Source organism: Pseudonaja textilis, chromosome 1 (genome assembly GCF_049901715.1).
Source record: "Pseudonaja textilis isolate UNSWEBS1 chromosome 1, rPseTex1.2, whole genome shotgun sequence".
NCBI lineage: Eukaryota > Metazoa > Chordata > Lepidosauria > Squamata > Elapidae > Pseudonaja > Pseudonaja textilis.
Genome location: NC_141990.1, coordinates 239,415,993 through 239,438,102, shown reverse-complemented (window position 1 = coordinate 239,438,102; position 22,110 = coordinate 239,415,993). Strand labels below are relative to the sequence as shown.

Sequence of the window (22,110 nt, the reverse complement as noted above, 5' to 3'; positions counted from 1 at the left end):
TGATTGTGTCCCTCTGTTAATACAATTTAGGAGTGCATTAGCTTTTTTGGCGGCTGCTGCACACTGCTGGCTCATATTTAGCTGATTGTCCACTAAGACTCCAAGATCCCTCTCCCAGTTACTGCTATTGAGCCTGGTTTCACCCAGTCTATACGTGTACTTTTGGTTTTTCTTGCCTAAGTGTAGGACTTTACTTTTCTCTACATTGAATTTCATTTTGTTAGATATAGCCCAGTGTTCCAGTCTGTCAAGATCCATCTGGATCTTGAACCTATCTTCTTGGGTGTTAGCTATTCCTGCCAGCTTAGTATCATCTGCAAATTTGGTAAGTTCCCCTTCTCTTCCCTCATCTAAATCGTTCATGAAGATATTGAAGAGTACTGGGCCTAAGACAGAACCTTGTGGCACCCCACTGCTTACTTCCCTCCATGTAGACTGAGACCCATTAAGGACTACTCATTGAGTATGGTTTGCCAGCGAATCCATCTAGTGTTGGTGCTATCTATTCCACTTTTTTTCTAGCTTACTAAGAAGTAGGTTGTGGTCTACTTTGTTGAATGCCTTGCTGAAATCTAAATATATTCTCTCCATTGCATAGCAGTTCTATAAGTAGCTATAGACTATCCCTGTCTATATTTATTAAGAATGCTATGCTAAAAAGATCTCATCGATGTGGAAATCTAGGACCTATCAATCAAGCTGAATCACCATTTATTTATGATAAAAAGAAATAGGCAATAGATAAGACCCAAAGGCTTTTACCTGAAATGTTTTACTTGAGGAAAAAAAACCTGTACCAAAATATAGAAGAAATAATCAGGGAAGAAAATAATGTTGAAGTTGCTTAAGAAGTTCCACAATGCATCCTAATTGTTCATCTGTCTTTATATTTCAAACTAGGAAAACAGTCATGGTTTAAGCACCTGACTTACTGTCATATTGGATCAGGAGGTTCTGCTATTAGAATTATGATTAAGAAGTAGAGAGTTATCTGTTGTTAGCATTAAAGCATCTGCTTTAGACATTCAGGTCCAGCTATACCTAAGCATATTTAGAAAGAAGAGACTGCAATAGGGAATCTTTCCTGTAATAAATCTTTAATTTCTCTATAATATTTATAGCTAAGTAATTTAATTACTGTTCTTATTTACTTATTCCCAGAACCACAGACAAATCAAATTGCTGGGTGAGTCAGACCTTAGTTAAAATAGATGTGTACAGAAATTAAAAGACACTTAGAAAATTATAATAACAACTCTGTCTGCAGCATTTTAAGAGGTTTTAAGCAGGAAGGGAAAAGTTGTATAGCACAGCCTTAGATCAAATATATAGCTGTAATGATAGCAAGATACACTGCAAAATTACGTATTTTTGTGAACCAATTGGTTTTATTTATCTGTATATTCAGTTACATTTTATCTAGCAACCAAAATCTATATCTACAACCAGACTCTATGCTACAACCACATTTGTATCATGCATTTTTACTTGAAATAAACAGCTGTTCAAGGATCTTCATTCCCATCTATAAAATGTTTTAAAACATGCAAGCGAACAAAACATATAAGGAAACTAATCAAGGAGAGAACCAACCTAGAACTAAGGAAAATTTTTCTGACAGAACTATTAATCAATGGCCTCCAGACATTGTGGGTCACTGGAGGCTTTTAGGAAGAGAATGGACAACCATTTTTCTGAAATGGTATAGGGTTTATTGCTTGAGTGGGGTTTGGACTAGAAGCTCTCCAAGGTTCCTTCTAACTCTGACTGTTATTCTGTTAAATAAATGAACTGGTTTTAATTTAATATTTTAATTGGGTTTTCTAATGCCTAGAACTGTGCCAAGAGGCTGCCTCAGGGGAAGTTTTCCTATTGGCTTCAGCTGCACTTGCCAATATTACATTTTTGGACTCAAAGGCCTGTGAGATGTTGCTTCAGCTGGGTGCAATGAAGATTCTTATTGCAGCTTGTTCTGACAAACAGAAAGTAGATAGTCCCTATTCTCGAGATCAGGTAAGCATATTTAATGTTTGTCCAGACAACTTAACATGAATGGCTGTCATAGTATAAGGAAAAAATATATAGATGTGGGAAAGAGTCCAGAATACTCCTGATTTAATGGATCTTGGTGTAGCTGACTTTGGATTTAATAGACAAAATCTTCTGAACACCCAAAATTTGAAATAACAGCTTCATCTTGTTGTCCTATTCATTAACTTATCATTAAGATCTGTTTAATGCTGATGTCCTCGGAGTTTGGAATTCTCTTTCATGGCTTTTTCTTCTTATTGTAGCATTTATTAAAGATGTTCTCATACAAAGCCAGCTTTGTGGGGTAACAGCTTCACTTATGATGATGTAATAGCTTTAGTAACCATTCTGGAAATCTATTTAGAGGTAAACAGCTTTATATAATGCCATGATGCTATTAGTTTGAAAGGTTATGGCCTAGGAAGGAAAATAAATCAACTTAAGAATAATTAAAATAATACCAGTTTTCATCCTTATTGGGAGTAAGATATGGGAGAAATTCCCAGTAAGGATCAAACTGATAATATGACGCCTCTTGGTGGTCAGTGTAACCAAAAATATGGCATAGAATATATGCTGTGCAAAAATTTAAGAAATTTCTCTTTCTTCTAAGTCCCCTTTGTGGGAACTCATGTAAACCCTGTTCACAATGGTACCACATAGAATAATATGTGGAATAATCTGTTCTGTGAGAAAGTGGAGAGTATATATGATTCTGGTAGCCTTTATTGCTAACAATATTTTTAAATAGAAAGTGTTCTCTTTGATTAACCAAATCGCCCCATTCAGTAAAATGGATGGATTGGCTATGCCAAGCTCCAAATATACTGTAAATTAGGAATGATTAAAAGAGCAAGTAGATAGAAATGACATTTTTATCCAATGAGTCATCATGCCAAAAATGGAAGAGGCATAATTTAATTGAGACCAGAAGTTATTCAGTATTTCTCAAAAATAGTGCTGGTCCTGCAAAGATGATAAATAAATAAACATTTTTCTAAAAGAAAATATACTATTTTGGTTTTGCTCCTTTTGTTACGTCATCGCTGGCTGTGTTAAAATCTAAAAAAAAATCATATTAATTTCAGGTAGCACTTTATGATGGTTAAATCAGATGGCTAACTTCTCACTTTAATCCACAAGCAAAAAATGTTTGGATTTAAATTAATTTTACATATATTTCTTTGCTTTTTCTTTCTAAACTGTTCTCCCTTGCATTTATTCATTTATTATAGCATTTAAAACTTTGAGGTATTAAAACTCAAGCACTCTGTATCAGAACCTAGTTTTCTATCACAATTCCATGAAGGATAATCCCAAATGCCAGACAGAAGGAAAACCTGCTAGTCTTCTAAAAATCTGCTAATGTTTGACCTGTTAAGGAAAAAAATCCATAATAATACAAAGTTCCCTAGAAATGCTATTTTGTATATTTATTTTTATTGTTCAGATTTACTTAGTAAGCTGTTACTATATAGGCAGAGTTTTGTCTTCCGAGCTTGCTGCTTGGCACCCAGATGTTTCATTCCAAAATTAGGTAATATCTTCAGCAGGATGGTTTTGGGGTGAAGTGTCTTGTTTCTTTATATAGGTCCTAGGTGGCCAGTTGATTTGGTGACTGGTTGAATCACAGGGCTGATTTAATCACAAGACCAACTGAATCACAAGGCTGGTTGATTCACAAGACTGGTTCTGGTCTTGTGACTTTTTGACTGGTTATTGTGACATGTGAAATTCAGCTAGTGCAGCTCATTGATTAGGGGTTCAGATGGTCTGCTTCCTAATTGGTTCATACTCTGGTTCTGAGACAGTCTTGTAAATCAACCAGCCTTGTGATTCAGTCATGTGATTCAATAGCACTGTGATTTGTCCAACCAATCACCCAGAACTTATAAAAACAAAGAAGGCACTTTATGGAGCCAGGAACCAAGCAGCAACCTAGTGTCGTATATCTCATACGAACAAAGGACGCGAGTCAGTGACTTGGTTCAGCTCATTTATTAGGGTAAAACACAAGTGGGGAAAGTGGGGAAGAAGCGCGGCTTAAAAGCACTTTCTGCTGAGTGCTGCGGCCAATCGGGTCATTTTGAATCGCCCGCGATCGGCTCAGCCAATCGCGGTCGATTCCAAACGACCAATCAGTGCCGCGCACTCAGCCAATCCGGTGGCCGCGGCGCTTTAGCCAATCCGGGCTGCCGGATTTCGAGTATGCAAATGTCTGTACAGAACACCCCCTCTTGGTTTGGAAGGACAAAGTCCCGTACAAGTAGGCGGCTCCGTTTTTCCGACTGGACTTGCGCTGGTCAAGTTGTCTCTGGCTGTCGGCCGGTTCGGTGGGATTCGGTCCGTTGATGGAACCGCCAGAGTCAGGCCTCTCGCCGCGGCTCCCTCCTGGTCTCCCGGGTTGGTCGAGCTGCTGGCTTCGCCGCTCCCGCTCGGCTTTTCCGGGCTGGTTGAGCTGGCTTGGCTGCTCCCGCTCGGGCTTCCGGGGCCGGTTGAGCTGGCTCGGCTGCTCCTTCCAGGTGAGGCTTCGAGTGGGTCGCTCTCTGGTTCTTCAGGTGGTGAGTACTGCTGGTTTCTTTTTGGGTGGGTTTGTTCTTTTTGTTCTTTGGGGCCTTCCCTCCCCTCTTGGTTGGTGTTTTGCCGGTTCCTTTCAGTGTCTGGTGTTTGCGTGTCGGTTGTATTTCCCGTGGTGGTTCTTGATCTCAATTGGTCGATGTGGCGTTTCCACGCTCGTCCGTCGGTAGTTTGAAGGCGGTACAGTGTGGGCCTGTTGCTTGGGTGATCGTTGCCGGTATCCAGAGGGGGTCCCCGGTAAGGTTTTTTGCGTAGACCCTGTCTCCCGGTGCGAATGTTCTGCGTTTGCTGGTGGAGTCAGGGGGTCTTTCCGGGTTGTATGTGGGGTGCAAGCGGTCGAGCGGTGATCGCAATTTCCTCCCCATTAGTAGCTCCGCTGGGCTCTTGTTCGTCGTAGTGCTCGGGGTTATGTGCTGAATTAGTAGCATCCGGTTTATTTTGTCTTGTATGTCCCCGGTTTCGATTTTTTGGATGGTCTTTTTTGTGAATTGGACCATTTTCTCCGCCCTTCCGTTCGCCGCCGGGTGCACTGGTGCCGTTAATGCGTGTCAGATCCCTCGTTCTGCCAAGAATTTCTCGAAGGGTAGTGCGGTGAACTGGGGGCCGTTGTCTGACACGATGACATCGGGAAGGCCGTGGGTTGCGAAGAGCTTGCTGAGTTCTCTGATGACGGCGTCTGTGGTAGTTGTCTTCATGTTGCTTACCTCCAGCCAGTTGGAGTAAGCGTCTACGGTTACCAGGAAGGTGTGTCCTCTGGTTGGTCCCGCGAAATCTACGTGGATCCGGGACCATGGCCCCCGAGGGGTTTCCCATTCCAGGATCGGGGCAGTGGGGGGGTTTGGTCTTGATTCCTGGCACTGTTTGCAGGAGGCCACCCAGGCTTCGATCTCCTTGTCCATCCCTGGCCACCAGGCGTGACTTCTGGCCAGGGCTTTTGTCCTAACGATGCCAGGGTGCCCTTTGTGCAGCATGCTCAGGACTTCTTTTTGCAATTTTTCTGGGACTATGACTCTGTCCCCCCACAGTAGACAGCCTTTCTGCATTGATAGCTCAGTTTGTCGGTTCCGGTAAGCTTTGAACTCGTTGTCCACGTCCTTCTCCGGCCACCCTTTTCCCACCCATCTTAAGACCTGCGCCAGGCGTTTGTCTTTATTGGTTGCTAGGGCAATGTCTGACGCGGTCACGAGTAGGTTAGGTAAGGTCTCGATGCTCAGGGTGGATGTGGTGGGTGCTGGGTCAGCGTCCAGGGTGGGCAATGGTGTGCGGCTGAGGGCATCCAGCGCGGGATTGACTTACCGGGGCGGTGGATTAGCCGGTAATTGTAGGCGGCGAGAAATTCGGACCACCTTGTCATCCTTGGGGAGAGTATGATTGGGGTGGCCCGGTCTCCTGCCAGTATTCCCAGCAGCGGTTTGTGGTCCGTGATTATGGAGAAGGTCCTGCCGTAAAGGTATTCGTGGAATTTCTTTACGGCTGCAACGATTGCTAGAGCCTCTTTGTCCAATTGGCTGTAGTTTCTTTCGGGTTTTGAAAGGGTCCTTGAGAAAAAGGCGATGGGTGCTTCTTTCCGGTCGGCGAGGGTGTGGCTGAGGATGGCCCCTACGCCGAAGGGTGATGCGTCGCACGTTACCGTGATGGGGAGTGTCTCGCTGTACTGGATGAGGACAGCGTCTGATGTGAGAAGGTCCTTGGTTTTGTTGAAAGCGTCCTCTTCTCGTCTCCCCCACGTCCAGGTGGCTGCCTTGTTGAGCAGCCTATGCAACGGTTCCGCCACAGTCGCCTTTTGGGGCAGGAAAACATTGTAGAAATTAATCAACCCCAGGAATGCTTGTAACTCAGTTTTGTTTCTGGGTTTCGGGGCTTCTTTGACGGCTTTTATTTTGCCCTCGGTGGGGTGGATTCCGTGCTAGTCTAGTAGGTACCCCAGGAATTCGACCCGTGCCGTGCGCAGTTGGCATTTCTCCCTCTTAACTTTTAGTCCTGCACTTTTAGTCCTGGAATCTTTGCAGTACTTCCCTTAGGCGGCCCTCCAATTGTTTCTGGTCGGCCGCGGCTACCAGCACGTCGTCAAAATAGGTTACTACCCCTTTTATGCCCCGGAGGAGCCTCTCCATTAGGCTTTGAAATACCCCCGGGGCTACACTGACTCCGAATTGGAGCCTCTTGCAGCGGAATGCCCCTCGGTGTGTGACTATAGTCTGCGCTTCTGCGGTTTCCTCGTCGACTGGCAGTTGCTGATAGGCTTGGGCCAGGTCGAGTTTGGCGAAAACCCTGCCCCCCCCCAGTGAGTGTAGAAGGTGTTGCACTACTGGGACGGGGTAGGCGCTTTGTTGTAGCGCACGGTTCAGGGTGGCCTTATAGTCCCCGCAGATTCTCACCGACCCATCTGGCTTTATCGGGGTGACTATAGGGGTCTCCCATCGGGCATGTTCCGTTGGCTCGAGGACTCCCTGCTCGATGAGCTTATTTAGTTGCTCATCGATTTTGGGGCGGAGGGCAAAAGGCACTCGCCGGGGTTTGAGGCGGATAGGGGCAATGGTGGGGTCAAGGCTGAACGATATTGGGGGCCCCGGTACTTGCCTAGGTTTCCGTTGAAGACCTCTTGGAACTCGCGCACGAGCTGCTCCTCCCAGTCCGCCTCGGCGACGTGGTTGGTGCCGGTCACTTCTAGTCCCAACGGCGCGAACCATTGAAGTCCCAGGAGGCTGGGGCGGTCTCGCTCGACGATGGTTAGGGGTAGTATTTCGGTGCGCCCTTTAAATGTGACCTTGAAATGCCCGGTCCCTACCACGGGATGCGATTCCCTGGTAGTCTTTGAGGATGAGCTTCTGGCTCTCCAGCTCGTGCCGTTTCATGGAGGGTACTAGCCGCTTAATTTCCCGCCACGCGACCATGGATAGGTAAGATCCGGAGTCGACTTCCATTTTGCAGGGCGGTCTTCGATGGCGACCTCCACGTGGACCTTCCGGCCATCCCAGTTGGAGGAATGGCCAACGATGACCGTCTGGTGCGTTCTCGCGCTGGCGGTTTTTGTTGAAACGGCGGCTCCTCGCTTCCCGGCTCCAACGGCTCTCGCTATCCCAGTTGCGGTTCCTTGGGGGGTGTTGTCGCGTCTGGTATTGTCGCACCTCCGTGGGCTGCCGTCTTGGTGGCGGGGGCTGTGGTTCCGTTTGAAACGGCAGACCTTGGCGATGTGGCCCCGCTTGTCGCAATGCCGGCATATGGCATCAAAGAACCGGCATTCCGACCGCGGGTGTTTGCCGCCGCAGCCGGCGCATTGGAACTTTGATTTTCAGTTCCGTTGTTCGCGCCGGTCGCATCCCGTCTGCAGTCGGTGGATGTCCTCCTCGTCATCTTCTGAGTCGGAGGGGGATTCGAGATCGCCGTGATGTGTGGAGGCGGCTGCTCGATGGTCGAATCCGGACTGGTTCTCGGGGGTTGCGGTCGCTTCGGTCATGGCGGGTCGCTCTGCGGTGCCGGCTTGCCGCAATTGGGCCGCTGATTTCCGGGTCGCTTCTGCTGCGGTGGCTTCGGCAAGGGCGTCGGCGAGGGAGATGTCACCCTTTGCCATGATCCGGCTTTGCAGGACGGGGTCCCGGAGGCCGAGGATGACGCGGTCCCGCAGGGCTTCATCGAGATCGGTGAACCCGCACAGGCCCCCGAGGTCTCTGAGGTCGGCCACAAAGTTGCTGACGCTCTCCCCTTGCTTCTGATCGCGGCGGTAGAATTCGTGCCGGCGGATGAGGGTGGGCACGGCGGGTGCGTAGTGGCTCCTCAGCAGCGGTTCGAGATCAGCCCAGTCCATGGCCTTTACGTCGAGCGGCTTGGCGAGGGCTTTTGCCATTTTAAACACTGCGGGCCCGCAGTGTGTGAGGAAGACGGCCCTTTTCCTCTGCCCGTTCGCGTCCTTGAGGTTGCTGCTCTCTAGGAACATGAGGAATCGGTCTATGTACGATTCCCAATCTTCTGTAGCTTGGTTGAAGGGAGCGGGTGGCACGTTGCCGCTGGCCATGCTGCCGGTTGCGGTTCCGTGGGCCACGTGCGGTGTGGGACTTGTTTTAAAATCCCATCCTCGTCGCCAGTGTCGTATATCTCATACGAACAAAGGACGCGAGTCAGTGACTTGGTTCAGCTCATTTATTAGGGTAAAACACAAGTGGGGAAAGTGGGGAAGAAGCGCGGCTTAAAAGCACTTTCTGCTGAGTGCTGCGGCCAATCGGGTCGTTTTGAATCGCCCGCGATCGGCTCAGCCAATCGCGGTCGATTCCAAACGACCAATCAGTGCCGCGCACTCAGCCAATCCGGTGGCCGTGCGCTTTAGCCAATCCGGGCTGCCGGATTTCGAGTATGCAAATGTCTGTACAGAACACCTAGGAAGGACAAATCTACAATTTGAGCTACAAACTGTTTCTATTTCTGATTCGGGTCCTACAACAGAATCATTACATTAAATACCCTTCATCCAAGTACAGATGGAATTCCTTTCTATCAGCAGTCAACTTGATAGTGATGAGCTATTGTTCAAAGACATTTGAAGTCCACAGGTTCCCCAACCTTGGATGAAGTGAAGTCAATTAATTTCTATGGGCCCTTATACAGACCTGCAACTAGGACAATACCTTGAATGAAGCCATTATTTCAAGCTGCTTGTTCAAGCAAGGTGTACCTCCTACTCCTAGTAAAAAGAAGTAACTGCAGTTCTTCCTTAGCATTGCTTTTTCCACCTCTTATAAGCAATCCATTACCCAAGAGAACTATATGCAGAAGCCCTTTCTTTTTATTGAAACTGTCAGCTGAGATTTTAATGTAACCTGAAGTGTTTTGTCAGAATCATGTTGCTTCTTCCTATTGCTTCTCCTTGGTAAGATGGATAGTGGCACCTGTGCTCAGGAAGTGGCATTGCAGTAGGGTAGGAAACAATTATTTTCTATTTCATATACTAAATCATTTTGTGGATTTCTGCATGATGATGTGTGTGTGTGAGAAAGAGGGAGGGAGGGAGAGGGGGAGGGAGAGAGAGAGTGAGAAAGAGAGAGAGAATATGGTGGTGGGTTTTCCCTGGGTTTTCCATAAATTTTTTTATTCATATAAGAGTCAGCATCTTGATTAACAATCCCTTATTTATTTCAGCTCTCAATCAATATATGGCATTTGGAGACTTAAGAGCTTGAATTGTATCCAGAAACAATTCTTTTCTTTTTCTTTTTTTGCTTAGTTTTGTTTTGCAAACGTCACTGCATGGCTGAAGTTCTTTTTTTGTTATTTCTCTTGAATGCTTTGCATAATAATATATCCTGGCATGTGTGACAGTCATTTACAAAGTGACTGGCCTTGCATTTAAAGAACAACTTTAGGAGCAGAGTAAGAAATGAGGTAATCAGTTTGTCTCTGTTAACAAAGCTGAAGATGATGAATTGTGTAATTACATTTCTGAAAAATACTTAAGAAATTAAAAAGTGGCACACTAGTTCATAATGGGTATAAAAATAAATGTAGGAAAGAGTTTGGAAACTTGGCTTTTACCAAACCTAGCAATGTAGAACCAACCTTTTTATCCTAATTAATGTGGCATATCAATTGTTTGTATCTTTAGATGCAATCAATTGTTTTGTTTACAAACATGTAAGAAGCTTCCAGACATAAGAATTGACTCTTCATTTTTTCATATTTTCATATACATGCCGTTTCACAGAGGACTCTTCAAAGAATAATTAAGTAGAATTTGATTATTTTATCCTTAGACATCTTTAGTGATCTTGGAGAGGAAGATTGTTGAGAGTCCCTTGGACTGCAAGGAGATAAAATCAGTCAATCATAAAGGAGATCAAGTTCAACCCTGACTGTTCTTTGGAAGGACAGATACTGAAACTCAAACTCAAATGGGAAACCACCACATGAGCAAAGAGGACTCATTGGAAAAGACCCTGATTTTGAGAAAGATGGAAGGCAAAAGGAGAAGGGGGCAACAGAAGATGAGGTGGTTAGATAGCATCATCGAAGCAGTGGGGCAGGAGTTTGGGCAGACTCTGGGAGACAGGCGAGCACAGGGAAGCCTAGCGTGCTATGGTCCACGGGGTTGCAAAGAGTGGGACACGACTTCACAATAACAACCTTTAGCAAAATCATCTTTTCCCTATCTTTATTTGCTGTGGGGAAAGGTCATTAAACAAATGCATGATTTTTTCCCCCCCTCCTTAAAAAGAAAGCTTTGTCTTTCTCGGATAAATCTAATGCCAGGACTGGATTTTTCTTTGTGCTGTAGGAATTTCCCTTCTCTTCATCCCTGAACTATTCTCTTCCACTCACACAGCATTTGCAGAGTTCAAGAGGAGCAGTAGAGGAAGGGGGAATTCCCCTCTCCCTGCTTTGTTGACAGAATCCATTGCATCGATAAAAGCAGTTAATTGAATGCCTCCCTCTCTAATGGAACTATGGCAGCAAAGTTCAGCTATTTCTAGATGCAAATAATGATCCCTCATAGTCTTTGGTAATCAAGTTTCAACAAAGCAAATCTCTACCATCAAATGAAATAAAAGACACCGCAGCAAAAAATATATGAATGTGTTTCATAGCATATCTAGATCATCATGAACAAATATTGGCACTTTCATGTTTATGTACTTTGCCACCTAATAAAATGGTGCGATAATTTTTGTTTTAGGGTTGATTTTTTTCTCCTCATGTCAGCAATCATAATAAAAGTGCACAAAAACTATTTTCTTGTGAATATTAATTAATTAATATAGTACTCTGCTGTGTATTGTGCTGACCACCAGGAAACTAGGATAGTTCTTTAAAAAGTGAGATTGTAATGATGAAAGAAAATTCCATTACTTTTTCAATTTTCAAATGCTTTCCTCAACTGTCTTTTGCTTTTCTCATTTTCTCTCTCTCAGAGACCCTAAATCTCATCATTTTCAATTCTGCTCAGTTGTTATTTCCCATATTTAAGACTTTTTCTTCAGTTTTCTGAAGAAGTGTGCTTCTATGGGGGAAAAAAAGCACCTTTTTCTCATTTTCAAATGCTTTTCTCATATCTCTTCCCTCTCTTGTGCTTCTCATATCTCTGCTTTATTTCTGCTCTTTTCCTTAATTTTCTCCATGCCATAGCTGCTTGCTCCTTCTTTGCAAATTCTTTGAAATATAATCTTTTTATGTGCAGTATCAGCTAGAAACAGAATAAACCTCTGCAATCCTCTGTCTTCTTGTTGCAGAAAAGACATTGTGGGTTTTTCTTTATTCTGGGCACTAAATCTTATAATATGGTTGCTTGGAGACCTGGTTACTAAAAGCTTAGACTTCTGCTTATCGTTCACTAAAATTATTCTTGTAGACCTATTGTATTGTCATTGCTTATTTGTTTCTCAGAAAAGCCCAACCCCAAATGAATCAGAACATTTCAAAGTGCAAAGAATAGATTAATCAGAGGCTTTTGAATGTACCGTGACTGACAAAGAAACCCCTAATGACCCTTAAACACAATGAATGCTGCTTAAACATTCCAACAAAATGATAAAAGAAAATTCTAAGAAATTAATTGAGAGTAAAGTGGATTCCTAGATCAAGGTATTTTGAAATTGGAACAATAGGCAAGTCTAGGATTGCCAAGTAATTTATTATGGAATATTTGGACACAGGAGACTATCATATCTCATATTGGTAGTTTCAATTAAAGAATGAGTTAGACTGATGAGGAGCCAGTGTAGTCACACCTTAGCAGAGAACCTGCTGGGTGACTTTGGGCCAATCCTTGTCTCTCAGAAGTAGGAAGCAAGGGAGGGCAAATCACTTTCAAGAAAACTTGCCAAGAAAACTTCAGGAACCAGTCAACGTAGTCAAAAACTGACCCAAAGGTGTATACACACAGACTGAAAAAAAGAAAATTTGGGACAAGTAGTATAGTCATGTTAAAGTAGGACCAGAGCCACATATATTCAAGTCCATCCACAGGAATCACTGGATTACTTCGGAAAATCATTTTCTCATTACAGTTTTTGATCTAAGGAAAATAAGAGGAATGATCTGCCATGGAAATCAAGTTACTTGGTGAAAGAAAGACAAGCTACATATTTCATATATGAATAATAATAGATTTTATCAGGAAAAAGAAATGGGCTAATGTAGATAAAATAAACAACTATTTAAGTTATTTATAGTACTGAGACACTTTTGAACTTCCCTAAGTGCAGTAACAACTTTTCTGGAAAAATAAAGAACAATTAACTAATAAAACATATTGGTATTAGTCTATGGGCCTGACTTTTGATACATCAGGTATATATTTCCCTCAGTCCTAGGAAGGAGGAAATGGGAAAAGGAAGCCAAAGGGAAGACAACTTGTCTTTGGTGTCTTGTATCTATTACTGAGTCTGGTTTGGTTTCACTCCAAAAAATAGATTCTGGCTTTACAGAATTGTTTCCATCTTGTGAATATCCCAAAGGTGCTTTTTCAAGAGGCAATTGGACTTTCTTGTTTTTCTTTGAAGACATTTTGCTTCTCAACCAAGAAGCTTTTTTAGCTCTGACTGGATGGTGGGGAATGGTAGAATTTAATAATTTAACATAAATATAAATTCTACCATTCTCATACCTAACAACCTAAGCGCCAGAGCTCACTGTAACAACATTGCCAAAAAGGCATTAAAGTTGTAAATCTAATCTTACAAAGCTTCTCCTCTGGAAATCTTGAATTGCTATTTAGGGCATACAAAACCTTTGCTAGACCAATACTCGAATACAGCTCTTCAGTCTGGAATCCACACTGTATATTGGACATTAATACAATTGAGCGAGTCCAGAAGTATTTCACGAGAAGAGTACTACACTCCTCTGCTTGCAACAGAATATCACCAGGTTTGAGATTTTGGGCTTGGACAACCTTGAACTATGCCACCTACAGTTGGACTTAAGTGTAGCACATAAAATTATCTGCTACAATGTCCTACCAGTCAGTGACTACTTCAGCTTCAACCGCAACAATACAAGAGCACACAACAGATACAAACTCAATGTAAACCGCTTCAAACTCGATTGCAGAAAGAACGACTTCAGCAACAGGGTGGTCAAGGCCTGGAATGCGCTACCTGACTGTTGTTACATCCTCAAACCCCCACTTCTTTAACCTCAAACTATCCACTACTGACCTCACCCCATTCCTAAGAGGTCTGTAAGGGGCGTGCATAAGTGCATCATCGTGCCTACCGTTCCTGTCCTATTGTCCCCATTTATTCGTACCTATTTGCTGTATTCTTACTCATGTTTATGTTTATACCTATTATTTTGTAAGTAATTGAGAAATAAATAAATAAATAAATCTTGGATGAGAAGCAAAACATCTTCAAAGAAAAACAAGAACAACCAGTTGCCTCTTGAAAAAACACTTTTGGGACAACCATGACGTGGATTAGTAAGAATCCCCGTAGACATTTTGTGAGAGTTTTCCTACAGCAGCATATCTGTATTTATTTCCATTTGATAATGTATAAGGTCTTACCTTTTTGAATGTATAAATCATGCCTTTGTAACACTATTCATCATTTATTTAATGTGCTAAAGCAGTGGGCGCTGCAAAAAAAAAAAAAAATTCCAGAACTCCACATTCTCTGGTTTTTTGGGTTAGTATTGTCCCAAAGGGGCTTTTTTTCAAGAGGCAACTGGGCTTTCTGTTTTTTCTTTGAAGACGTTTCCCTTCTCATCCAAGAAGCTTCTTCAGCTCTGACTGGATCGGGCAGAAAGGAAGGATTTATATTCCTTGCAGACAGCTGGACATTTGCATTCTTTTATTGAATTGAACAGCCCTCTTTCAACAGAGGGGGAGGAATACAATATCATCTATCTCCAATCTACAACACAGTCCTTTCAACAGTTCCAAGAAGGCTCCACACCAATTTGCACCACTCAGGTGACCGTAAACCTCCAGGTGACCTTAACGACCTGCTAAAAGAATGCAAATGTCCAGTTGTCTGCAAGGAGTATAAATCCTTACATTCCCCACCATCCAGTCAGAGCTGAAGAAGCTTCTTGGATGAGAAGGGAAACGTCTTCAAAGAAAAACCAGAAAGTCCAATTGCCTCTTGAAAAAAAAAAGTACCTTTGGGACAACCATGATCTGGATGACTGAAAATCTCCATAGACATTTGGATTAGTATTGTTCTTCTAGTCCTGGCAGATTTTTCAAGAAAGGTCTCCATGAATGTAAGCAGAAAGGACAACAGTTTTCCAATCCTCTTTGTCTTCTCTAGAGTCTATGCATATTCCAGGTGTTTCACAAGATTCCTCAATAGGAAGCTAGTTTAGGGGGAAGTGGAAGAAGTTGAAGAGATATCAGAAAAAGATGATATCTTCCTTTTTATTCAAAAAGGTTTCTGATAAGAATGTCTTCTAACTTATGCAACAGGATATCTTGTCCAACCACTAAAAACAAAAGAAATAAAAATGCAGTAATTTCTTCAGTTGGGTAGATTTTTTTTTTTCATATTTATATGTTGCTCATGCTGAAAGGGTTATATGAACCAGGAGCACCTAAATAGGATAAACAAAGTTAAAATGATGATTGCATAATTGAAACTGGTATGTTGACATATCTCTACCTCCTCTGCAGAAATCTCTGGTGTGAGTATTACAAAATTTAAGCTGAGGAAAATAAAACAAAATTCAGCTTCCAACATAGGATTGGAATACTTTTGGGAACCAAGGCCACTATTTTTACAGTTGTTCTGCTATTATTAATATTTTTAGTCTTTGAGAGCTGCAGAAAGTATAACAATGATGCAGTTATAGTATGTCACTAAAGTGGGTTACACAGATTTTGCCATCCTTTAAAAAGTGTCTTTACACAAGATAGGTGCCTCGCATTTCCCAGCCTGAGATTTTTATATTTGTGTTAAGATTCAACCATTTTTTGCCTGCAGATTTCCCAGTGAAATGCTGGGGAAAACATGGGCCCGAAAAGAAGACCACCATACAGGATTTTGGTTGCCTGTCCCTGCCTACAGTCTTTAAAATAAAATATTATGTAGCTTCATGAAACCTTTTGATACAATGATTTCCTGAATTTGTGTCCAACAGAGGCCCATCATACTTGCACAATTACAGGCTATGGGGAAATCACAATAAGAACAGGAGCTTTTGTACGATGGCAATAGGAACAATGGGTCTAAGTGAAGGAGTCATTTTTCCAAGTAGCTGATCAATGATTTATAAATCATTATAATAACAGTTGTATAATGTAAAATTTCAAACTATTGCCTTTTTAAATTTAGATTGTAACAGTATTAGCAAACCTGTCTGTGCTGGACCAGTGTGCTTCAGAAATAATCCAACAAAATGGTATGTATGTTTTGACAAACACACAAAAGATTTACACATATGAAAACAAAAACGAAATAGCATCCTTCGGCTAAACAGCATTTAATGTAACACTACACACCAGGATTACGAAAGATCTAAATTTATCAGGGTTTGAGACAAAATTCTGCATTTTTACCTCTCCAAATCTCAGAATCCTGACCAAAAATGTGTAAGAATTCAAGTTTATGTCTTTTTCTTTCTGAAATACCTACAGCCAGGACTCTGCAATTTCAAAATCATGGCTTTTTTCTATTTCAGATATGGAGGGCTGATATTGTCATACCTCCTTATTTTGGGAAATGTGTCTGTGAAGAATCAGAGAGAGCCATTTCTTTCGTACTGCTCCACTGTAGAATTCCTCATATGCTGTCATTCAAGCTGTTTTTGAATATAGATTTAACATTCTTCTGGAGTGCTCTCTTACACCCAAAAGTTGCTTTGACAACAGTTGGCCATCTCTGTAATTGTTGTCTGATGAAATGGCAAAGAGAAGCAGCTTGCTCTTGTTGGATTGTCAGCAACTAGGGCTTATCCAGGTTTCCAACCAGGGGTCAGCTCCAGTAAAGAACTGTATCTCCCCTTTGCCTGTCTTCTCTTCTAGCATATAAGAAATGATCGTGTGGCAGGAGAAATGGCAGGTGAAGGAGGGAATGAGGTCTGTCAAATAATTACACTGAAGTTCTAGCCATTTGTCAGAACTGTCATCCATGCTATTGGTGGATGTTTTCCACCTCTGGCTTGTGACATTAGTGATGGAGGTCATCCTTTCCTAAATGGGAAATGATGACGTCATTTTCATCCCATAGCAAAGGATTGGCAATAGAAGCAGCTAAATCAATTTTGTTTAAGTAAGTTACTTCCTTAAAATTACCACTTCTCCTTTTTATACTTGGAATAATGATGGGAGATTGTACTTTTAGGCAAAATTTGAAAGAGCAGCATTGAGGATATTTGGGGTTTTGTTTTGTCCCCTGCAATCATGTTGGGTTGGTTTATATGTTGCTTCATCTTCAACTATAACTTTTGTACCAACAATTGTTTTTAATATGTTCTTGGATAATTAACAGCAATATTTTATGCTTTTGTAGGTATTCAAGTTTTAATGGAAATGCTGTCTGAAAAAGCACCATTTGGGAATTCACCCGAAAGAGCTGCTTGTGAACAAGTTCAACAAAAAGCCGCAGTGACACTTGCCCGGCTTAGTCGTGATCCTGAAGTAGCTAATTCAGCCATAAAACTCAATTGTATGTATTTAAATGATTTGGTGCTGGGATATTTAGCCTAGTGTTGGCTGAATGCTATTTTTCTCCATTGCATGTCAACTAAGAACCAGTCTATTTTCCAATACTGGTCATTCATTTTTAAAAAGATTTCTGTTTTACGGATCAATCAATGATTGCCCCAACTGGCAGCTTGGAGTTCATTTAGCAGTACAGATAATCCTTGATTTATGACTGTAATAGAGCTTTTCCATTACAGTTGTAAGTTGTGACAGTCATAAAGTTGTCCTGTGGCCAACCCAATTTTACAATCTTTTTTTGGTGGTGGTCATTAAATGACCAAATTGTTTGCTGTGGATTGGTTTTGTAGATAATAAATCCCATTTTTCAACAAAACCCTGTAAAATCTGGTCACATGACTACTGGATGCTGCAAATGACCAAAATACAGCCAATTGCCAAGCACCTAAAAAACAATTAGGATTAGGGTCAGCCATCGTAAGCAATTCTGGGGAGATCCTTTTAACTTTGAGGACTACCTATATGAACCTTTTTTGTTGCTCATGACAATGCACTTGTGCATGCTAACATAGATGCCCAACAAAATGATACAATATTGTTCACAGAAAACTTAGTACTAGCTTTCAAAGATGTGAATGGGATTCTTCTAAATAAAGGAAAAAAGGAATCCCTTAAAATGGCATTCATCATTGAATAAACTAAGACTGATATGCCTGGGTAAAGATTCACTCACTGGCTTTGCAAAGAAAAGTATGAATTCTCTTAATGTTTATCATTTGTGTTATGTAAAAAGAACTGGGTTTTTTCTTTTCTGTATTTTTAGCATCACCTTTTATGGCATTACAACATTTTGACTGAAATGGATAAATGTAGAAAATACGCCACACAGAATAAATTGTTGATCAATTGTTCTTTTCAAATCATTTTTAGGTATTCCGCGTCTCATACAACTTTGCAGGTCTCCAGGTGAAAGAACTAACAGTGATTCTGTTCTTGTTGCTTGTCTGGTAAGGACATCTAATTGCTCCCTCTTTTCTTTTCTTTATTCTGCTGGTGAGACATTCATGATCAAATATTCCTGTTGACTGGAAGGGTAGGAGAGCTAATCTTGCCAGATTTCACCCTTCTGATTCACATCCCTCACTATTGAGAAGATTCCCTCAGCTATACAGATCAGATCTGCAACAGACAGGAACAGAGTTTAATCTGAAAAGTAATACCGTGTTTCTCATAAAATAAGGCCGGGTCTTATTTTTTTTTTTTTGAGCCTCGAAAAAACAGCTAGGATGTCTTTTGGGGGTGACTTAATTTCCTCCCCCACACGCACCCCAACCTAGAGTGCCTCATGCGCACTTACCTCTCCACAAGGCTGCTTCTATCGGCTGATGGAAGCTTCCTGAAGGCAGAGTCACCAGCCACTTCTATCAGCCAGTAGAAGCGTCGTCGTAGAGAGGTGAGTGCGCACGGGGCATTCTAAGTGGGGGTATGCATGGGGGAGGAAATCAATTGGCCAGTAGAAAGGCCCTTGCAGCGAGCGCCCACATGCACTCCCCTCACCATGAAGCCATTTCTATTGGCTAATGGAAGTTCCCCAAAGGCAGAGTCACCAGCCGTTTCTATTAGCTGGTAGAAGTGGCCTCAGGGTGAGCGCCCATGCACAGTCCCCTCACCACGAAGCCGTTTCTATCAGCTGATGGAAGCTCCCCGAAGTCACCAGCTGCTTCAGGATGAGGTGTTGCTGCCCGCGGAGTGCTCCTGACAGGAGTGCCCCACGTGCACTCCCCTTGCCACGAAGCCACTTCTACCAGCCAATAGAAGCGGCTGGTGACTGCCTTTGGGGAGCTTCCATCGGCCGATAGAAATGGCTTTGTGGCGAGGGAAGTGTGCGTGGGTGCTTACCCTGAGGCCACTTCTAACAGCCGATAGAAGCAGCTGGTGACTCTGCCTATGGGGAGCTTCCATTGGCTGATAGAAATGGCTTCGTGGTGAGGGGAGTGCGCGTGGGCTGATAGAAGTGGCTGGTGACTCTGCCTTCAGGGAGCTTCTATCGGCCAATGTTCTATTGGTAGTAGATTGGAGTATTCTAGCCTAGGCTACCTGCAAGGTGCTCCTAAAGGCAAGTTTTCTCCCTTCCCCCCATTTCTCTTCACCTCGTGTAGTTTTAATGAATGATAGGAGAAATAGCAGGGAAACGCATGGATTAAGTAGGCCTAATTTTGGGGGGGCGGGGCTTAATTTCACCTCATGCCTAGAAATCATGCTGGGCCTTCCTATTGGTGGAGGCTGTATTTTTGGAGAAACACGGTATATTCAGTTCCATATTGTCAGCTGTTGCAGGAGTATTTGTCAGTAAAAGTTATTCCTCTGTCTATTGATCCCCTTCTCTTCAGTTATATTCCACAAGGGCATATAAATATAAAAGAGAGAAAATACACTTTATTGTGGTTACCAATAAAGCAAACATATATTTCATAACATCATATAATAATGTTTTGAGCACATTTGACATCCTATGTATTGATAAGTTTCATCCACAAAATTTATTGTGATCTGGCTCTTTTCTGTCCTTAAAACTGGTCAATTTTAAACAATGCTAAATGCATATGTCTTCAGGAGATTACCAGCAATGGACGTTTCCAAGTTAAATTCTTAAAGCTTAATAGTCTGGGATTGTTTTCTTGTCAATGAAAATATATTTTATCAGATTGCTACATGGGATATCTAGCCTTCAGCAACTTCCTTTCTCCAGGGTCTTCAAACCTTTAAGACATGTGGACTTCAACTCCCAGAATTTCCCAGCAAGCATAACTGGCTGGGGAATTCTGGGAGTTGAAGTCCAGAAGTGGCTAAGTTTGGAGATCCTTGTCCTGTCTAATATGTCCTATTTAATATGGTAAAATAATCACTGTAACAGCTGCCTTATTTTAATGAAGAGAAGTAAGCAATATTTGTTTCTGCAAAAGAGATTTGCTTTCAATTTTTTTGTCTCCACATGGCTGGAAATCAGATGATTTATTATTTGTAACAATAAACTTGCAGACATCCGTCCAAATAGAAGCAGTTATATGTTAATAACTGCACACAAATAATTGTTATCTTAATTTGCTTGCCTAAAGTCGCATTATAAATCCATGATTCACCTTTAGAATCCTTCATTGGCACAAAGTCTCTAGAAACAAAACTGTCTTCTCCTAGAAAGGGCATTGGGGGTTTGGGGCATGGAGCATCTTTATTTAACATGGCTTAAATTTTGAAATTATACTTCTTTCATCATCATCATCATCATCATCATCATCATCATCATCATCCTTTATTTGCGGTCACAGACCAAAACACAAGTGCAACAAAAGAAGAACATGGGAAAATTAATCATGAACAATTGGTCACCAAAAACTTGACTAAGGGGAATTACAGCGTTCTCCTCTGATGGTTACAGCTCTTAAAGGAAATTTGGAAACCAAAGAAATGATATATGAGGAGCCATCCCCTAGACAATATAAGAACAAATTACTAACATTGGGTCTAGAAGGGTCTGTTTCAAGGAGAGACAGTAACTTAGATCTGTCTGCGTTATACATAGGGCAATATAAAGGGACATGCTCCACAGTTTCAAACCTCACAGGGACATAGCCGCTCGTTAATCCGGAGCCATTATACTTCTTTCTTAGAATTATTCAATTTGTTTGCTTGTTTGTTTACTGAGAACAAGATATTTTCCATTCCATCATTAAGCCAAGGAGTTTGAAGTATAGAATTGTTGCTGTAGATCAGGGGTGTCAAACACAAGGCCTGTGGGCCAGATCCAGACCAAGGAGTGCTTAGATCTGGCCTGCAGGTTTCTCTGGAAACAATCTAGTCCTCCCAAGCTCCATTTTTGCTGTCAGAGGGTTGCAGGAAGCTGTCACTGGCAGAGTGCTCAGGCCACCACAGGCGCCCCCGACATGAGTGATATCGAGCTGGCCACACCCACTCTGCCATGCCCACCTGGCCCTCTGAGATCAAACACAACCCTAATGTGCCCCTCAGTGAAATTGAGTGACACCCTTGATGTAGACAATGCTGACACATAATCAACGCAACCCAAGTGAAGGATAGGCTGAAGTTACTTTACAGGGTTCTTAAATATACTGGCTGTAAAATAATGGAGGAGTAATGATGAGTTTAGCCTTCACTGGGAGGTAAACAGCACAAGGAACTTTCATTGAACTTCAGAATATGACTCTGTTTTCAGATTTATATAACATTGTCTAAAGCAGGGTTCATTCTAATTAACATTAATTTTTTTTAAAGTGTCATCACATTTTCTCATAGGCAGCTTTACGCCGGTTAGCTGTGATGAGCCCTGATGGTCTTCAAGAATCAGATTTCCAGCAGTTGGTGAAGCCCAGGCTCGTGGATTCCTTCCTGCTTTGTACCAATATGGAAGAAAGTTTTGTTTAAACAAATGTAACTTTATTATTAATGTTATTCATGATTGGTAACTGATTGACTGCTTATGATTAATTTATTATAAAGAGCTAACATAGAAAAAAAAAATGCCACCTCACATTTCTGATCCCTATGAAAAATTGTTTCTACCTCTTCTAGGTTTGCACACTATAAATATAATAATTTAAATAAAATAATAAGTAAATTATACAGAATGGGAGATAGATCCATTCCACAGTCATTCCCCACTCATAATTTGATATTAGCCACCAGTGACTTACTTTTGGGGTGGAAACAGCAGGGTGATTAAGAGATGGAAGGTATGCAAAGGGATTGGTAACACATAACTGTGGGGCTATAAACAGATTTCATACATCTTTTTAAATATCTTTTGGGACCTTGCCAACTGTGGAAAATTGTTGGAATATTTGTAGAGAAAATAGAAAACTAATATATAAACAAGGAACAGGTTCACATAGCATGGT

The 22,110-nt window shown here is 42.0% G+C and overlaps 1 protein-coding gene across 2 annotated transcripts in view; it reads left to right on the top strand.

Annotated features, from left to right (window-relative positions):
- The window catches only part of INSC (INSC spindle orientation adaptor protein), a 152,392-nt gene extending 130,606 nt beyond the window's left edge, over positions 1 to 21,786 (top strand). For both annotated transcript variants that reach the window (XM_087921051.1, XM_087921052.1), the window contains exons 9-13: positions 1,835 to 2,013; positions 15,870 to 15,936; positions 17,046 to 17,201; positions 18,128 to 18,204; positions 21,509 to 21,786. In XM_087921051.1, coding sequence (XP_087777177.1) covers positions 1,835 to 2,013; positions 15,870 to 15,936; positions 17,046 to 17,201; positions 18,128 to 18,204; positions 21,509 to 21,637 — 608 coding nt within the window. In that variant the 3' untranslated portion in view covers positions 21,638 to 21,786. The remainder of the gene's footprint in view (positions 1 to 1,834; positions 2,014 to 15,869; positions 15,937 to 17,045; positions 17,202 to 18,127; positions 18,205 to 21,508) is intronic.
- The last annotated feature ends 324 nt before the right edge of the window (positions 21,787 to 22,110 follow it).